This window comes from Bos indicus, chromosome 8 (genome assembly GCF_029378745.1).
Source record: "Bos indicus isolate NIAB-ARS_2022 breed Sahiwal x Tharparkar chromosome 8, NIAB-ARS_B.indTharparkar_mat_pri_1.0, whole genome shotgun sequence".
NCBI lineage: Eukaryota > Metazoa > Chordata > Mammalia > Artiodactyla > Bovidae > Bos > Bos indicus.
The window spans coordinates 16,893,096-16,911,682 of record NC_091767.1 but is presented as its reverse complement, the minus strand read 5'-3'; the positions used below and the strand labels follow the sequence as shown (position 1 = coordinate 16,911,682).

Genomic DNA, 18,587 nt, shown 5'->3' with positions numbered 1-18,587 from the left:
AAAAGGACTTGGTGAAGGTAGGGGAAGGAAAGAGAAGGGATTGGAGAGAAGCAAGCTCCCAGCAAGAAGGGTGCAACGTAGCACATTACCAACAGAGGGCAGAGTGGCTACTCTCTGGCTTACTACGGAAGTCAGAGATTGTCGATTCCTAGATTGTCTGGGAAACTTTTAAAAAGACAGATGCCAAGTCCTACCACTTAGATATTTTGATTCAGTTATTGTAGAGAGAGCATCCTGCATTAGTTTTTTACTTCTCCCAGGGCGATTCTAGTACTGGAAGTGTTGCAAAATAATGTACTTAAGTGATTTGGGGTTTTACTACCATTGATTAAGCTATTGATCCCCTCAGCATGGATTTATTTATTACTACAATGTTTCAGCTTGTGCTGGGCTTGGGGATAATATTAAGACACAGTGTTCTCCCTCAAAGAGCTCAGAGACACATAACAATCAACTGTAATGGTGGAGAAGGCTGAGAAGGAGGAAAGTGCAGGTCCCTCGGGAGCTCAGAGGAAGCACAGTGAAGCTTTCCAGTAACTGTGACACAGATACTGGAGACGTGAGGATGAAGTGCAGGACCTGGTGGATGCAGTGTATATATAAGAACCGAGAGGCAGAGGAAAGCACCAAACTTTGGGGAATTAAGAAAGTCAGTTATGAAAAAAAGAAAGTCAATATGACTAGGGGGTGATGCAAAAAAGAGGAAGAGTTAAAACTCAAGGCTGGAGGAGGAAGTGGGGATAAGGTCTTGAAAGCTTTGGATGCCAGCTTTTGGAGATTCAGCTAAGGACTGGGGATGTTGTAACAAGAGTGATAGTACAGAATTTTAAGAACAGGAACCACATGTTTGGGTTCGCCATTTAGAGTGAGTGTGGTGCAGAGAACAGGTCATTAGGGAGTGGAATCAGAGGCGGGGAGATGAGCGGAGAGGTGGTTGTCAGCAGGCAGGTGGAGATGGTGGTGGCCTGAACCCAGGTGACAGCAGCAGGGACAGACAGATGTGGGCAGATCAGAGCGGTCACACAAAGAATGGAAAAGCGTGCATGGAAATGAACAACTAGGAGATACGGGGTCAGAGGCCAGCAAGCGGGAGTACATGAGAGCAGGGACCAAACAGGAAATGCAGACAGCTCTTCCCATCCCCCAGTGTGAAGGAGAAGCGAGAGTGACAGGTGGCAGGTGGAGGCGAGGACATAGAAGGGAGCAGATGTTGAAGAGACACAGCATGTAGACGTGAGGAACGTCCCTGGTCTGCATTGGTAGAAGTCATCACCACATAGCTGACTCACATGCACTCTCTGCCCTTTGGCCTGAAGTGCTCTTTCCTCCCCCATCCACCTGGTGGTACCTACACATCTTCTAGAACTGAACTCGTGTGTCTCCTCCCCTGGAAACCCTTCCAGCCTCTCCTCCAGGCATTTGGTCTCCTCCCACCACCTCAGGCTTTCCCACATTATAGCCTAATCCTCAGTTCCTATGCCCATCTGTCTTTTCAAACCTCTGAGCACCTCTGACAGCCACAAAGTGAATAATTGTATGACCACTGAAAGGACACACACATACACACACATCATTATTTTTCTTTACATGAAACTGTGGTAGTAACCCCTTGAGGTAAGTGGAGCTTACGTAATTTGCAGGACTTTGAACTTAAAAAAACAGACTTGTGGGTGGGACATGCAAAAATATCCCGACTCTGCCATGCCTTCTGTCTGGGGACCTCCCTGAGAACTGGGGTGAGCCCCCCCAGCTTCAGGCCACCGATGAGCCTTGGGAAGGGGCCCCTGTTGAGCCTAAGCAGCCTCTTACATTGTATTCTCCAGGGAAGACTCCCCGTGCGCTGGATGGCGATCGAGTCACTAAATTACAGTGTGTATACGACCAACAGCGACGTGTGAGTAAGCCTCTCACTGCTGAGGGATTTTTTTTTTTTTTTTTTTGGACCCAGAAAAATATCCATTTGACAAAGGTTTTGAAGAGAAGCAGGGATATTGCATCCCTCTGTGGAATAAAGCTAATCACTAAGCCCAGGAAATAAATTAACAGACTGAACGAAGCCACAGAGGAAATGATTTCCCCTGATGGCAGGCTTTGGGTTTATTTCTGCACGTCGGGGAGTGACTTCAAGTGGTTAATTCTTTATTTCCTTAAGAGTCAGGGGCATCCTGGCCTTCCTGTGACTCCGTTGCCCAGACTGTCTTCGGCACAAGGACCTAGATCCGAGGAGGTGGCCCAGAGTAGCTGCTGGGGGTCGGAAGTGTCAGGGACAGAAGGCAGTCACACATGCTAAGTCACTTCAGTCGTGTCCGACTCTGTGCAACCCGATGGACTGTGGCCCACTTGGCTGCTCTGTCCATGGGATTCTCCAGGCAAGAGTATGGGAGTGGATTGCCATGCCCTGCTCCAGGGGATCTTCCCGACCCAGGGACTGAACTCACAACTTTTATGTCTCCTGCACTGGCAGTCAGGTTCTTTACCACCAGTGCTACCTGGGAAGCCCCACAGAAGGCAGTCAGTAGGGCCCATCTCCGTTTGCAGCCTGCGTGACGAGTCTCAGGCTGGTGGCAGGGGAGGAAGTTTTGGGATTGAGACCTGAGCCCTCTTGCCCACATTCCCTATTTTCAGGAGGAAGAACAGGCCCAGAGGGTTGGGTTGACTCATTTGGGGGTGGGGAGGGGGGAGAGTTGTTATGCCTGGGGATGGGGGGAGGTTGGGCGGTGACTGTGTTCTCTCTGTGTGCCTTCATGTCATCTCTGCGTAACTTTGAGGCAGAGATGGGTGTCCTCACTTTTGGAAGAATACAGTCAGAGGCCTCAGCAGTTCCAGTCACTTGTCCCGTGTCACACAGAGATGAGATCGGATGCAAATCTGTCTGGCCTAGAACCCCCTGCTTTCTGTAGTGTCAGCCTGCATTCTCTACCTAAAGCAAGTGGGGGCTTTGCCAGTGTTCCCGTTACAATCCTTCCATTGGCCGAAGGGGAGATAAACACACGCTCTGTGTAAGACCCAATCCTAGGAAAAAGACATGGAACTTGCCCTCTTCTGACCTAGAGTCAGTTGCCCCAGCTTTGCGGGCAGAACGCTGACTGGCCAACGCGTGCGCTGATTACTGTTTTCTCTTTCATCCCTTCTGCAGATGGTCCTATGGTGTGTTACTGTGGGAGATTGTGAGCTTAGGTGAGTATCCTTGTCCACCTACCAGGTGAAGCTCTGCACAAACGGAGTGGGCCCCCCCCCCCCGTGCTCCTTCACCATCTCCTTTCATGGGTAACATTCGGATTCGGTGCTGACAGATGCCACTTGGGAAAAGAACCTTGCGGGTTTCCTGCATGAGTGTGTTTATCCCCATGGCTCTCTTTGTGAAAGCCCAGTGTCTAAAGTCACATTTAACACTGATGACCTGGTGGCCAAGAACTTCATTCTAAGTTGTCTCCACGTGTGCACAGATGTCATAAAGCTGTTATAAGTTTTCTTCTGCAACTTTAAGACAGTATATTGTACTGCTACGACAAGTCACATTTTCAAAGGCCATTTATTTTTAAATTGTATTAAAGTATAGTTGATTTAAAGTTAATTTCTGCTGTACAAAGGTGACTCAGTTTTATGTATGTGTGTACATAATTTTCCATATTCGTTTCCATTATGGTTTGTCACAAGATATTAAATATAGTTCCCAGTGCTATACAGCAGAACCTGTTGTTTATCCATCCTATATGTAATCGTTTGTTTCTGCTGATTCCGAGTTTCCATTTCTTCTCTCCCCCATCACTTTTCCCCCTTGGCAATCACAAGTCTGTCCTCTGTGAGTCTGCTTCTGTTTTGTAGATAAGTTCATTTGTCATATTTTAGGTTGCACGTGAGTAATATGGCAGTTGTCTTTCTCTTTTTGACTTATTTCACTTAGTAGGATAATCTCTAAGCCCATCCATAGTGTCACAAATGGCATTATTTCATTCTTTTTGATGGCTGAGTAATATTCCTGTGTGTGTGTGTATACCACATCTTTTATCCATAAATGGACATTTAGATTGTTTCTATGACTTGGCTATTGTAAACAGTGCTGCTATGAACAAAGGGATGCATGTATCTTTTTGAATTACACTTTTGTCTGGATATATGTCAAAAGCCATTTAATACCATGTGAAAATGTATATGCCAAAAAGCAGAAAATTTTCACATAAGCCATAATTTCAGTTTTATAAATATCACACATAAAAAAAAAACTGGAAAGACTATACAGGATTTTTTCAAAGTAGTTTTTTCATTATTTTTGTACTTTCCACAATAAAAATATATTGCTTTTCTAGTTAACATTGGGATGGTAACTATGATAGATAAAATAGGAATTGCATTATGTAAATACAGATTCCAATTGGGAAAAAGATCCATGTCATTGGTACACTGGTACCATGGCAAGAGACATGCTGCGTGTAGACAGACTTGGGGACGAGCAAGGGCCAGAAGGAAGCAGTGGCCGCACGGGGGCACGGTCTGAGCCAAGTCCAGCTGTGACGTGCAGTGGGTTTGCCCCAGAGGATGACGACTCTGGGTGCTTATCGTTGCTTGACTCACGCCCCTCTTCCAGTCCCTTGGCTGTAGAGCCCCAGGGCAGGAGACAGTGTTTTCTGCATCCAAGGGGGGCTCAGGGCGCGCCGTTTCCTGTCTTCCAGGCGGCACCCCTTACTGTGGGATGACGTGTGCAGAACTCTACGAGAAGCTGCCCCAGGGCTACAGACTGGAGAAGCCGCTAAACTGTGACGACGAGGTGTAAGTCAGGCCTCCCTCAGGGCCATTCTGTCCTAAGCTCCCCTCTGTATGTTTCCTGAACTGACTATAATGAAGCAGCTATCTGATACATACAAATATGTATGTATGTGTACACACACAAATCCCAAACAGTCAGAAACAAGAGTCTATGTGTCTAGGGGGACATTTCCCTCAGAAAACTCAAGCAAGATTTTTGAGTTCAAGATTTCAGAACCTTGAAACTAAGACTGTTAAGCAATGGGCAGGAAATAAAGAGTTTTCCAGGCATAGAAATTCAGGTGGAATTTAAAGTGGTGATTCTTGGCTGAATCTTAAGGTTGAAATGAGAAGGGGCAACAAATACAGAAAAGATTTGTATGAATAATTTATGAATTTAATTATAATCTATGAATACATGTATTCATAAATTCATGAAATTATCCATGAATAAATGTATGAAACCTTGAGACTAACTTTGACGGTAGAGATTTCAGGGCAGTTACACTAAAGAAGATAAGCTTTTCTTTATAAAAGCTTGCTTCTAAAGGGCTTATTTTCCAGGAATATATATTCTTATTCCTGGAAAGAATGCTTCTCTAATGATATTGCCATTCCCAGAACCAGCTGATGTCGCTGCTGCCTAAATGACATAATATGAAGAGTGCAAGGCTCTAGGCTGAACAAGGAATTGATTGTCCAAACCAAGCCACTTCTAAGAGTGGATGAGGGTACTATTATGCTCTGGTACAAGAAATATAAACCTAGACCATCGTGGGAAAACCTGAATGCACTCAAGCCATCACTGGACCAAGTCCCTGAATCCCACCTTTAAGGAGTGATGTTTTCACTGCTTTAACTCACTTAGGAAACTTCTGTTAAAGGATAAAGTCTTCTAGAATCTCTACCACCCCAGGCTGATAGCTGAGAGCCTTTTGTGCACTATGATTGCCAGTGAGAAACCAGCCTGTTAAGCATGTGAAATCTTGAGCCCCGCTCTCGGACATGACTCTGTAAATCTGGAGTGGGTCCCAGGAATCCACGTTTTAACAATACAGGTAGTTCTGGCCACACTGGAGAAAGACCTTAGACTAGCACTTCGTAAACTGTGTTTGTGGAATGTGTGAGACATAAATTAATAACACAAGGGGAAAGAGTTCTGTGATCAGTTGTGTTTGGGAAGCTTCTATGTTAAACCTGGTTTAAAAGGTTGTTGGTTTTTACTAGAATGACTTCACGATTTCACAAAGTCAGTCACTAAGAGGGAGGTGCGATAGGTAGCATTTTGCAAATTTATTTGCGCACAGAGCCAGCTTTTAGAAATGAAACACTGACACTTTGAGAGATGTAATACTCTGAGGGAAAGCCTACCCTAGACACACAACTCAGTTCTTCCCAGATGATCAGCATGGCTGAGACCAAGATCTCTTGGGAATGGTACCCAAAGTAGGCACTAGATCCACTGGGAGAAGAAAGGAGACGTGGCTGGGGAGGCGGGAGGCCTCCTAGAACCTTCCTAGCTGTAGTACTTCTGTCCTCTGCTGGCTAAGCGAGATGACCATGCATTGTGTGGCTACATTCTCTTTTATTCCAAACCCTGCACCTGGCTGTGCCCAGGACTAAAGCACAGTTGGACACTAAACACTCTGTTTTCAAAGGTATGATCTCATGAGACAGTGCTGGCGGGAGAAGCCTTATGAAAGGCCCTCATTTGCCCAGATCCTGGTGTCCTTAAACAGGATGTTAGAAGAACGAAAGGTGAGTATGGAACTCAAGGCGTGGGTTCTTTCATTGGAATTCCTCATGTGTCCATTGTGGTTAATAGTGGATACAGGTCAGCAGGTTCTTTTGAACCAACCTGAGGTGCTACAGGGCCGTAAAAGATGCAGACTCAACTTTGAGAAAGTTACAATTTTGGAGGAAACCAGATTCCTATATAAGATATAGTCAGACACTGTAGAACAACATACAGAACTGGCTTGTCTGAGCTAGACGGAATCTTAAATCTGTCATACAGCCTGACCCTTTCATTCTATAGATGAAGGAGCATACTTAGAAAGGAGAAAGTGACTTGCCCAGGGACAAACGGGAGAGCGACAAGAATGCGGGCTTCAAGTTACCACAGGGAGGGTCAGGAATTCTGTAAAAACTTGTAGTGGATAGTTAATTGGCTACACAGATCTGAGGTTCAAAAGGTAAATCTAGGTTAGGGAATTTGGAAGTCATGGAAGATGCTCAAAGTCATCAAAACCCAGTTGGCAATGAAAGCAGAGATGTGGGTGAGGTCACACAGCTGGAGATGTGAAGATGAGCAGCAGAGGAAGGGGTCTGGGAGGATGTGGTGCATGTCAGCAAGGACCAGTGAGAGGCCATGGGCTAGAGAAGCCAGGAGGCTGAAAAAAGTGAGAGGAAGAAATCTTACTTGCAGAAGTCAAGGGATGCTTTTCAGGAAGAAAGTGGTTAAATACAAGAGGGAATGAGGATAGAGAAATATCCCCCATCCCCAGTATTGGTATTTTGGGGCTTTTGGAGGAGGGCATGGCAACCCACTCCAGTACTCTTGCCTGGACCATCCCCTGGACAGAGGAGCCAGATGGGCAGCAGTCCATAGGGTCGTGCAAAGTTGGACACAACTGAAGTGACGTAGCAGCAGCAGCAGGTGGTGCCAAAGAATCCACCTGCCTATAACATAGGAGCTGCAGGAGAGGCGGGTTCAGTCCCTGGGTGGGGATTCCATCCCTGGGTGAGGAAAACTCCCCTCAAGTAGGAACTGGCAACCCACTCCAGTATTCTTGCCTGGAAAATCCCATGGTCAGAGGAGCCTGGTGGGCTACAGTCCACAGAGTCACAAAGAGTCAGACATGACTGAGTGCACAGCATCTGTATTTGAGCTGAGACAAGCTAAGGAAGCTGGGGTATGACCGTAACTGCTCCCAGCGGAGGCAGGACTGAGCCGGCTCGTGTCTCTGAACCACTCTTGTTCTCCTAGACCTATGTGAACACCACACTTTACGAGAAGTTCACCTACGCGGGGATCGACTGTTCTGCAGAAGAAGCAGCCTAGGACCGACCACTTTCATCTGTATATTCTGTTTCCCCTTCACCGGCGTGAGAGACCCTTCATACCTTGATGCTCAGCGAGCAAGCCTCTGCCAAGAGAGGTGACAGAAAATGGACATGTATATAGATTGTCGCTTGCCTGGGACTTTGACTGTAAGACCCCTGTGTGAATCTGTAGCACCTTCTGACTAGGACTGTATATACTATTTTGAGTAAGAATGTGCTGGAATCAGAATGCCTGTGGTTTCATATACAATAATATATTTTTCTAAAAACATGGACTTTATGGGAAGGTGTGAGAGTACAATTACTGTAATGCATAACTCATTGTCCTAGATTTTTTAATATTTACCTATATATTGGATGCTCTAAGATGTTTCACTGTGTAGAAGAAAATACTATTAGTAAACCTGTCGGCACAGGTGAGAAAAAGGAGGGGAAAGGTATGAGTTCTAACCGGACATGGATTTAGGTTTCTTAAATGTTAACCTAAGTGATGTAAAGAGCTTTTTCTATCTCTAAATATTCCCACTCACCTGTAGAAGCCATCCTGATTCCTTTGTTAATTTGACAACTTTTTCATGTGTTTCCAGAGCCAACAAATCAGTCCTAAACGTAGACACTAAAAAGCCAACTTAAATCTCATTCCTTAGAAGCCTAAGAACATTAAGAAGTGTTAGTTTGATAAGCTAATAGGTTTTAGTTTCTCAGATAACATCGATGTGTTTGTTAAGAAATTAAAACAGGAAGCTTGTAGTTAATTTGGGAGACATGTGACATGTATCATAGCAGATTAACATCCCTACCTGTCTTGCACATTGTAAAAAGTTCTAGTTTTGATCAGGTGTGAGTTTACCATTTATATTGTAGGCACATGCTATACTGAGATCATATAGTAAGTGAATAAATGTCTTGCCTACCCACTTTTTGTCTAGGAATGTGTCTCATAAGTATTACCAACCGTCTCTATTATACTTTCAAGAAAACACTTTATCATCCTCTAATGTGTTGGCAATACGCAGACAGCAGTTGGTGAGTATATTCAACCAGATGTATCAGAAGCTCACAAGATTAGAAACATCTCCAAGAAATATTCTACTGTTTTCCTGTACCTCTGGTTCCAGTAGGAATGGAGGGCTTAAACCTGGAATCTCTTAACTGTGTTGCAGTGTCCTATGTACTGTGTAATGTTCCATATTCCTGCCGTCTGCTCAACTTCACGCATCAGAAACAGTGACCAGGAAACTGCATTTGTCCAGAAGCTCTTCACCCACAGCAGGATAGGCAAAGTAACACTGCTCCCGCGCCATTTATTCTTCAGCAGAGCAGGGGCTGGAACGAAGAGCCACTGAAAGCAGGTCCAAATACGTCACAGTCCTTTTCACCCAAATCTTGTGAAGATGCTCCTGACAACTCTCGGTTTGTATGTGCGTGGAACGAAACAAGAACGGGGATGAATCTATCTCTGAAAAATGTAGATAATGTCTTCAAATTTTGCATGTGGCTTTGGAATACACAATAACAGCTACCTTCTCTAACAGCTTGACCTCCTTGATTATATATATTTAAAATAAATTTACATCATTACGAATTTACTTCACGTCAAGTACAAGAGATGACTATGTAAGGGCAGCATCAAGAAAAAGGAATTCAGTGATACTAAGATTTACTTGTAAATTCAAAATACTGAAGCAGTCGGCCTAAGGTGTGTTACGAATTGACACAGCATCACAATCAACTGTCAGAAGGCCACGGATTCACTACTGGCACAGCAGCCATCTGACTGACATCTCTGTGACTCATCCATGCTGTTGACAAAGAAACCTTTGTAGCTCTGTAGCATGTTAACCGAATTAATACTAAAGATTCATACTTACTCAAAGGTCAGCAAACTGAATGAACTTGGGTCGTTTCCACAGGCCAGTTTGCATATCATCAAAAAGCAATTAAGAAGGGAAGAACCAACTCCTTTAAGGAACTAGATAATTCCAGAATTGGGAATATAGATTAGATTTCAGTGTACCAGAAGATCCACAGGATACTGCCTTAAAAAAAAGATCAGTGAGTGGTTGACAGGAACCAAAATCAAGCAAGACTACACCAGTTAGAATGAAAACACCTTACATGATGATAGCACAGTGACCAAACTGTATTATGTTAACAGCACACTGAAAATTTTACATTCACATCCATGTATTTTGTGAAGAAAATCTCTACATCTATTTCTAGATAGGCGATCTAAAGAAAACTGATATGATTTTGTTAGGAAAAGATGTTTCTGACTCCTAGCAGTATAATGGTTCCGGGTATTTAAAGAGGAAAAGAAATTTTGAGTAATCTGAAAAATGAACTTTGTGAAAGTCCTGGACTCATTACTTCAACTTTAAAGCATCTTCCACGGTCATTTGCACATGGCCTATGAAGATTAGTCAAAATCCAAACAACCTAATTCCTTCCCCACCCCTCCCCAGACACAACTTTAGAAACTGCTGTGGAAATCCAACCTTTAAAATGTAATACATAAACCTTGGCAGTGCTTTTCTTTCTCCTCTTCTCTGAAAGTGTGGGGGAACCTCATGTTATTATAGATCGAACTCTACTGCCAGCAGTGGAGGCCAAGGAGTCAGGGAAGCAGTGCAGAGGTTTAAGATATTCTTGGGCCAGGTGGTTACTTCTTTCCTTTCAGGTCGTCGTTTACCTTCCAGAGGACCAGTTCCATGCAGGCAGTTGCATTTTCACTGGAACTGTGACCTCCAAATAGAATAGGACAAAAAATAAAATGTTAGACATAGACAACTCCCTGTGAAGTTGCCCACGGATGGTCTCAAAACGGTCTTGAGTTTATAACAGAATCAACGCTGGCCACTTATCAATATATCACTATTTCACACCTAGAACCACCACTGGTTGCTTTAGAAATGTTTTACATAGATCTAATGGCAACCCACTCCAGTGTTCTTGCCTGGAGAATCCCAGGGACGGCGGAGCCTGGTGGGCTGCCGTATATGGGGTCACACAGAGTCAGACATGACTGAAGCGACTTAGCAGCAGCAGATGAACAAACATCTCCCTTTTTCTGAATACCCTGCCCTCAGTCACATGGTCACTGTGTTCCTATGATGGCATAGCACATCAGTACCTTCTCCATGAACCTCTTTTCCAGGGATATGCAACAGGAAAGTGACGGACACCGGTGGATGACAGATCTGACAAGAAGCCAGAAAGAGAGATTCTAGAAAAAATATACCTCCTAGACAGAGAGTGACCTTAGATATGAGATGACATGGGTTTAAAAAGCAGATGAAATCTGCCCAAAATACCAAGCCTACAAAATAATAAATGAGGTCTGAGATTGAGAAAAATCATATGGGCTACACTTGTAAAATGGTGTATTATTTTTGGTTTCCTTGCATTACTCTGAGAGGACTGTGGTGGTCTTTAACTTTGCTTTATATAGGGCATTTTTTGTTGTAAGATGAAATATTTTTGTGTCCATGCTCCCAGGTTGTTTTAAGCAGAACACATTATGAATTTCAGAATAGCATTTTTGGGGCATTTGAGATATGAATATTTTAAAGCAGATAATATAAAGATCCTGTGTAAGATGGTATTGGTGAGTGTCTAATAGACATAGAATGAAAGAATAAATACCACAAGATAAAATCTGGATTCTTGTACAATAAATGACATGATCAGAGGAGCATCTGTAGAAACAATAGCATTATAACATTTTAACATTCAGAAATTAACTTCCTTTTCTATCTTGTGCAACAGAGGGGCCTATATGGGTCTGCACGAAATGTACAGAGTAACTAACCTCCATTCCAAGTCAGACACATACCACGTGCTTATGGCAATGCGACTAGCAGGATAGCTGGTGGCTGTACTTGTTGCATTTGGTGAGCCTGTTTAATGTTGGGCCTTTACATCAAAAATACCAAATGTAAAAAAAGTTCTGAGAGCAAGGTCTACCAATCCATTACAAAGCAGGTGCACGCATGATGAATCTGTTGCATTTAAGTTATACTTCCTTTTACAAAAAGCTCACTATTTACCTTGGGTGAGATAATCTGCGTGAGTGCTCAATCACTTCAGTCTCGTCTGACTCTTTGCGACCCTGTGGACTGTAGCCTGCCAGGCTCCGCTGTCCATGGGATTCTCCAGGCAAGAATACTGGAGTGGGTTGCCATTTCCCCTCCTCCAGGGGATCTTCCCAACCCAGAGATGGAACTCATGACTCTTTACGTCTCCTGCATTTGGCAGGTGGGTTCTTTACCACTAGCGCCACTGAGATACCTTGGACCCAATCAATTTTAGATTCTCATTAGGTGTAATGAAAATCACATATGAAAAGAGGTACAGAGCAGCATTTAGGATGGAATTAGATCTCTGCACCAACAAAAGTTTTATGTATGAATTCCAAGGTCACCAGTCTGCCCCAACTGCTGTTTTGAGGCCTGTGGAATATCTAGGACTATGCCAGGCAGTGGGCATGGAACACATTTTTCTTAAACAGATACTTCGGGATTCTCTACCCTAGGAGAACACCCACAGGGAAGTATTTCAAACAGGGGACCTTTACCATGACCCTCATGATGTATTCACTCCCGTCAGACTCAGGAGCTTGATATTTATCATGAACAAGCAGGCTCTTACCTTCATCCTGAATGACTCTCTGCAGGTAGTCAGCCACTAAACCCTTCAGGGATCTTCTGTGAGGCAAGCCTAGCGGATGAGGGAACAGAACTGTCGTGTCCACAACTGAAGTATGAATTAACTGTCAAATGAAAGAGAAAACCTCTTTAGAAATTCTTCCCAAAGAATAAGAAAACTGATGCAGCAACAGGAACTGAAGCAGCAGAAACAACACTGCAAAACCAAGGAACATGAGCAGTGACACCAGCTCAGTCACTAAGCACTACCTGGCTTATCTCACTACAAACTGCAGACTAACCCAGCACGGTCGATATTTCACTGTCCCCTTTTTACAGCCAGAGAAACTGAGGCTTGGAGAGGTTAAAGTTGCCTCAGCCAAGTTAGTACATTAGAAAGAAATCCAATCTCAGAGCCTGACTGCTGAGTCTACTTTCCTCCCAAGAGATCCCACTAGGAGTCAGCATGAGCTCAGAGGGATTCCGATAATTACTGGCTGGGAGGCGGCAGCCAGGGGTGAGTCAGGCTCCTCTCACCTTGGGACTCAACGGAGGGGGGCACACCTCACTCCAGTGCAAGTCCCATTTCAGTGGTTTATCTTGTCTCTCTCTGGGGAGGGAGCATGGAAAAGGACTAGTCCCATCAAGGTTCAAATTCCCTGTGCTTTCACATGGAAGAAGGGAGTCAAGTTTACAATAGGATGGATATGGGGGAGGGGGAACAGACCACAGAGTCCAGACAGTCAGGTACCATTTGCATTCCTCATTCGAAGAGCTGTAATTTAAAGAGGCGTAAAAGAAGGTTAGCCTCAGGACAAGTCATTTAAAGACTGATCAAGAAGAAAAAGGCTGGAAATTTAATGTTTAACACCTATGATGCCCTGTCCAGAAACACTATAGATTCTCACTTAATGTATCGGTCACCTCTTAGACACTGTACCTGGCTGCAAAGGACGGAGCAAAAATATAAGGTAGTTGTGGAAACAAAAAAAGAGACATCTATGAGTAATCTGGAAGGAAGAAACAGACTGATTACAAGGAATAAAGAAACACTGAAATTTTCTAGTCTTGGAGGCAGATGAAATAACAGTTCCTAGAAAATGAGAAGCAGGAAAGTCACAGTGAGAAACTGTTTGAGAGGTGCTGTCTCTGAGGTGACAGAGGGACATGTCTGTGAAGACCTTTCCAACAGAAAGCTTATATCCCACGTCTCTGCCCACACTTGGGTGGGGTGTGGTGGGAGGACATTGCGTCTCCTCCATCACGTGCACACAACGGTGCTGTGGGAAGCGACTATACTATGGTGCCAGCTTTGCAGAGAAAGAGGGGGCATTCACTCAGGAGAATTAAAGAAGCCTGCTTGTGTTCTGGCACTAAAGAAGAACTAACCCTTCTCTGCGTGAAGGTTAGGTCCTGGGGTGGCTGAAACAGTCACGGTCCCCAGCGTTGCAGAGCTTCATTGTGCAATGTGGTGGCCACGAGCCGCGTGCAACTATTGCAGTTAAGAAACTGAAAAAATCATTTTCTCAATCAGACATTTGATATCTCTGATGTCCAATATCCCCTGAAGGAGGACATGGCAACCCACTCCAGTATTCTAGCCTGGAGAACCCCATGGACAGAGGAGCCTGGCGGGCTACAGTCCATAGGTTGCAAAGAATCGGACACAACTGATATCCCCCATCTTGGGTAGTTAAAATAATGGAAAGTTGTATCGCAGGGCACTGTTCTAGGCCAGGGAAAGCCACCAACCCTTTCTTCAAGTCCCAAATTATAGATAGCTTAGGCGTGCAGCCCTCACCACCTCTGTTACTCAACAGCAACTACTCAACAATGCCCTTGTAGTGTGAAAGCACAACAGAAAATGTATCAGTGAATGGGTGTGACGGTTCTGTTCCAATAAAAATGTTTGCAAAAACAGGTGGCTGGCATGAGCCATAGAGTGCGAACTCCTAGAACATGGAGCAAAAAACAGACCATTTTAATCCAGAGGTATATTAAAGGGGAGATCTTCAGCTCTATCATGCCAAGTAAAATGAGCTTATCTTTGATGTTAAGCCTACCTATAAGGCCTACCTGACTTAACATGAAAAAGCATTTTCCAGGATGTGACTATAACAACTTGTTAGATCAACTCAGTCTTATCTATTTCGATATTAATCAAAGATCATGTCAAAACAAACAATGATTTTGGCTTTATCACAGTTGATGGACTTTCTGATCTTGATTAGCCACATGACTTGGGCTCTCTTACACTGCTTTTGGTTTACCATAGTTGGACAGTGTCATTAGCACAGACAGTGATTCTTGTCGTCCTTGTCAAAAAAGGGGAAATCGAGCATGAGTGATGACACACCGATAATGACTACCAGGCTAACACGAGTTTTGTAAGAAGATGAGCCTGTAACTCCTTACCTTAAGTGCATAGAGACTGTGTTCAAAGCTATGTCCAATTAGTATAGTGTCAGCACTGAAGAGGTTCAGTAAGATGGCTTGCACATCACGGACTGAGGTCTTCATGTTCTTCAAGTCGTCTTCAGCTACACCAGAAAACCTGCCCCAATAAGATGCACAATGCATGTAAGTAAAGAATGCAGCTCAGTAGATTTCATCAGTTACAGTTAGACTACATTACTGACTCAATAAGACAAACATTTGATGATCAGAACAAAGATCTTATTGTATGACTGTCAACTACCCCTTTATTAGGTTATATTGGTATAACTTGGCAAAATTTATACTTTGGATCAATCATGTAAGGCTGGAGGAGACATTATTACAAGCTGATAAAGCTCCTTTGTGAACTCTCATCTTTGTATAATCTGAGTCTTGTCAATTACAATTTAGTAAAGTTAGCCTATCTACGTTAAGACAAAGCTAAAGATGAAACATGGGGAACATGGAAAAGCAAATGGAGCCCTAAGCAGAGTCTAGACAACTTAAGTTTGAACTATGCTATGTTTCTGCCATTTACTTATTATATTTGACTTTCAACAAGTTACTTAACCTTCTGGTTTCAGTTTTCTCATCTGTAAAGTAGGATTAACTACCAATCTTAATGGCTTAGGATGAATTGAGAGACTGGCATTGCCATATATACACTACTACTATGTGTATTGCTTCCCTGGTGGCACAGACGGTAAAGCGTCTGCCTGCAATGTGGGAGACCCAGGTTCAATCCCTGGGTTGGGAAGATCCCCTGGAGAAGGAAATGGCACCCCACTCCAGTACTCTTGCCTGGAAAATCCCATGGACTGAGGAGCCTGGTAGGCTACAGTCCATGGGGTCACAAAGAGTCGGACACAACTGAGTGACTTCACTTTCACTTTTCAATGGCTTAGGAGAATCTAGTGAAAATGTATGCATACAGTGAAAACTACATGCATAAACCTGACTATCCTCATGGTTTTCATGAAGCACATACTAAATAAGTATTCTGAAACATGGCTATTGCTGTGCCTTAGTGCAGATTAGGAGAAAAGAAAAATACTGCAAAGGTATTTTCAGCTTAAGCTATATGTTAATATTATTGTCTCCTATAAGGAAAAAAAGACAGCTGGCTCCATCATCTGGCTTAATTAAGGAATGTGATTCATAGTCAAATATTTGGATTAAGAGGAAATGATCATGGATAGAGTACTTGGATTTGTTTTAAAGCAGTTATTAAAAAATGTCATCCATTGAATCCTTTTGACCTTTTAAGATTTGAAAGTTCTTTTGTTTTTAATGCAAGCCCTTCAGTTCTCATTTTGCTGCTGTGACTATCAGTAATTACCAAAACATTTCCTGACTTGTTCCAAAAAGGAGCTAGAAAAGATTACATTAAATCCACGAAAGAACAAGAACCAATAAGAGTACAATAAATATAGTATGATTTTTTTTTGCCAATTATAACTCAATAAAGTTTTAAAAAAGTAAAATAGATGGGGCTATTAGGATATGGCCAAAATGAGTAGGAAAAAAACAGCAAATGAGGTAAGGAGAAAGATTAGTAACAAAATGCATTTTCTGGTAACAGGAACTTTTATTGAGTTTTTATGTATACAAACATTTTTATGAATGTGAGGGAATTTGCTAGAGTGCTTGTTAGCAGAATTCTCTGTAATTATTCTCAAAGCTTATCACAACTTTTAATTCACTCCCATTTTGCCTTGTTGTGCTCCAAAATTATGGACATACACACACAAATTGTGTAATATATGTACTATATACTATATAGTGTGTATAATATATATATGGGCTTCCCCAGGCTCAGCAGTAAAGAATCTATGTGTATGTGTATGAAGTCATATTTGTTCACATACATGTATACATGTGTGCATTTATTTACATATACATATACAAATGTGTACACACAAACGCTGTGTTGTGCTGTGCTTAGTTGCTCGGTTGTGTCCGACTCTTTGTGACCCCATGAGTGTAGCCCACCAGGCTCCTCTGTCCGTGGGATTGTCCAGTAAGGAATACTGGAGTGGGTTGCCATGCCCTCCTGCAGGGGATCTTCCCAACCCAGAGATCGACCCAGGTTTCCCGCATTGCAGGTGGATTCTTTACCATCTGAGCCACCAGGAAAGCCCAAGAATACTGGAGTGGGTACACACACACATACAAGACATACTTAAGTACCATTGGAAAATTCATTATTTAAAGAAAACTGAATAAATACAATCATATCAGTAATTAACACTTCTAAATTTTCATTCTAGAATCAGTGTCTTCTATTTTATATTTAAATACATATGTGTGTTATGTCATATGGCTTGTATGCCTTTAGAAAATTCAATTCAGTTAATCAATGATATTATTGGGTGTTTTATATGAGGTTTTTAAAAATTAAAGGCATATCTTATACTATCTCAAGTTACCCTTGAGTTTGGATCAGAAACATGCCATACTTTAGTAATAATAAAATAGAATTTGCACTGAACCAGTGTTCTGCATGCTGTATAAAAGCTGTGTATACTCAGCGACATGTCTACAGGATTACAGAAATTTTCACCTAATGGGAAGAGCATAGCATGATATTTTCAGAAGAAACCTATTAATGGTTGAAAGAATAAATGAATGAATGGTTTATTCAATATTTTTGCCTCTCTCTCTAGCCTTCTACCTACCGCTCCAACATGTAAACACCATGAGGGTATAAGCCCATATCTCTTATTTAAAGAGTTACCCAGGGCTTAATACAGTGCCTGCATAATTTTAGCAAGGAATTCAACAGAACATGAATAACTTTGAATAAATAAAATAGTGTAGCTCATGCTCTAAAGTTGACTCCAGTAAAGGTACCTAGGTTAAAATTTAAACTACATGTTGAATGTTCTATAATTTGAAAAATAAACCCCTTGTATAATGCATACCTAGTGTTATAGTCAATGACCTCTTCATCTGGTTTCACAAATGTGTCATAGACCACCTGGAGGCTGGGATCCACCACTGTTACTCGAGTAGGTTCCAAGCCTTTGGCTGTATAGCACTATAAAGGCAGAGATATTAAATTTATACACCACACTGAGTAAACCCACTTTAACATCTTAGATATAATAAAGGAATATTTCTAACTAGAATATACAATTTAATCCTGTCGTTCAGTTTTGCCAACAAAAGCCAGTGAGTGGATCTGACAGTCCTATCAAAGATGTTCCAAGCTTTAATTTTTTCCCCTCAATGTTAGTAATATTTCTGCTAATAAAATAATTTCATTTTCTTGGCTTAGGCTTTAGCAGTATTTTCATTAGAGATCAATGCTATCCAATAGAAACCTCTGTGAAGATGAAATGTTGTATTTCTGTCCTGCCCAATAGGGTAGCCACCGGCCACAAGGGGCTACTGAGTATTTGAAATATGGCTAGAATGACTGAAGAACTGAATTTTCAACTTAATTACATTTTTACTGAAGTTAACATTGTTGTATAACATTATGTAAACTTCACGTATACAGCATTGTACGTTGACTTCTGTATACACTACAGTGCGCTTCAGCACTGAAATGTGGTTTTCACCTTCACCAGACAGTTGAGCCCCTTACCCATCTTACCCTGCCCTGCTTTCCCTCTGGTAGCGGCTACTCTGTTCACTACAGCTACGTGTTTGTTTGCTAGTGGATGTCATACTGGACAACACAGTTATAAA

The 18,587-nt window shown here is 42.6% G+C and overlaps 2 protein-coding genes across 6 annotated transcripts in view; one reads left to right on the top strand and one right to left on the bottom strand.

Moving 5' to 3' along the window:
• The window catches only part of TEK (TEK receptor tyrosine kinase), a 105,539-nt gene extending 96,813 nt beyond the window's left edge, over window positions 1-8,726 (top strand). For both annotated transcript variants that reach the window (XM_019965856.2, XM_019965857.2), the window contains 5 exons: window positions 1,824-1,894; window positions 3,137-3,177; window positions 4,671-4,767; window positions 6,402-6,501; window positions 7,733-8,726. In XM_019965856.2, coding sequence (XP_019821415.2) covers window positions 1,824-1,894; window positions 3,137-3,177; window positions 4,671-4,767; window positions 6,402-6,501; window positions 7,733-7,807 — 384 coding nt within the window. In that variant the 3' untranslated portion in view covers window positions 7,808-8,726. The remainder of the gene's footprint in view (window positions 1-1,823; window positions 1,895-3,136; window positions 3,178-4,670; window positions 4,768-6,401; window positions 6,502-7,732) is intronic.
• A 1,205-nt stretch (window positions 8,727-9,931) lies between these two features.
• Window positions 9,932-18,587, bottom strand: part of LOC109562826 (RNA exonuclease 1 homolog) — a 43,366-nt gene continuing 34,710 nt past the window's right edge. For 3 of the 4 annotated variants that reach the window (XM_070794192.1, XM_070794191.1, XM_070794194.1), the window contains 3 exons: window positions 17,816-17,931; window positions 14,871-15,009; window positions 10,888-12,580 (listed from right to left, as the gene is read on the bottom strand). In XM_070794192.1, the coding sequence (XP_070650293.1) occupies window positions 12,335-12,580; window positions 14,871-15,009; window positions 17,816-17,931 (501 nt within the window). In that variant the 3' untranslated portion in view covers window positions 10,888-12,334. Of the gene's footprint in view, window positions 10,555-10,887; window positions 12,581-14,870; window positions 15,010-17,815; window positions 17,932-18,587 lie in introns of those variants that run through there. The other variant, XM_070794193.1, reaches the window with a different exon arrangement.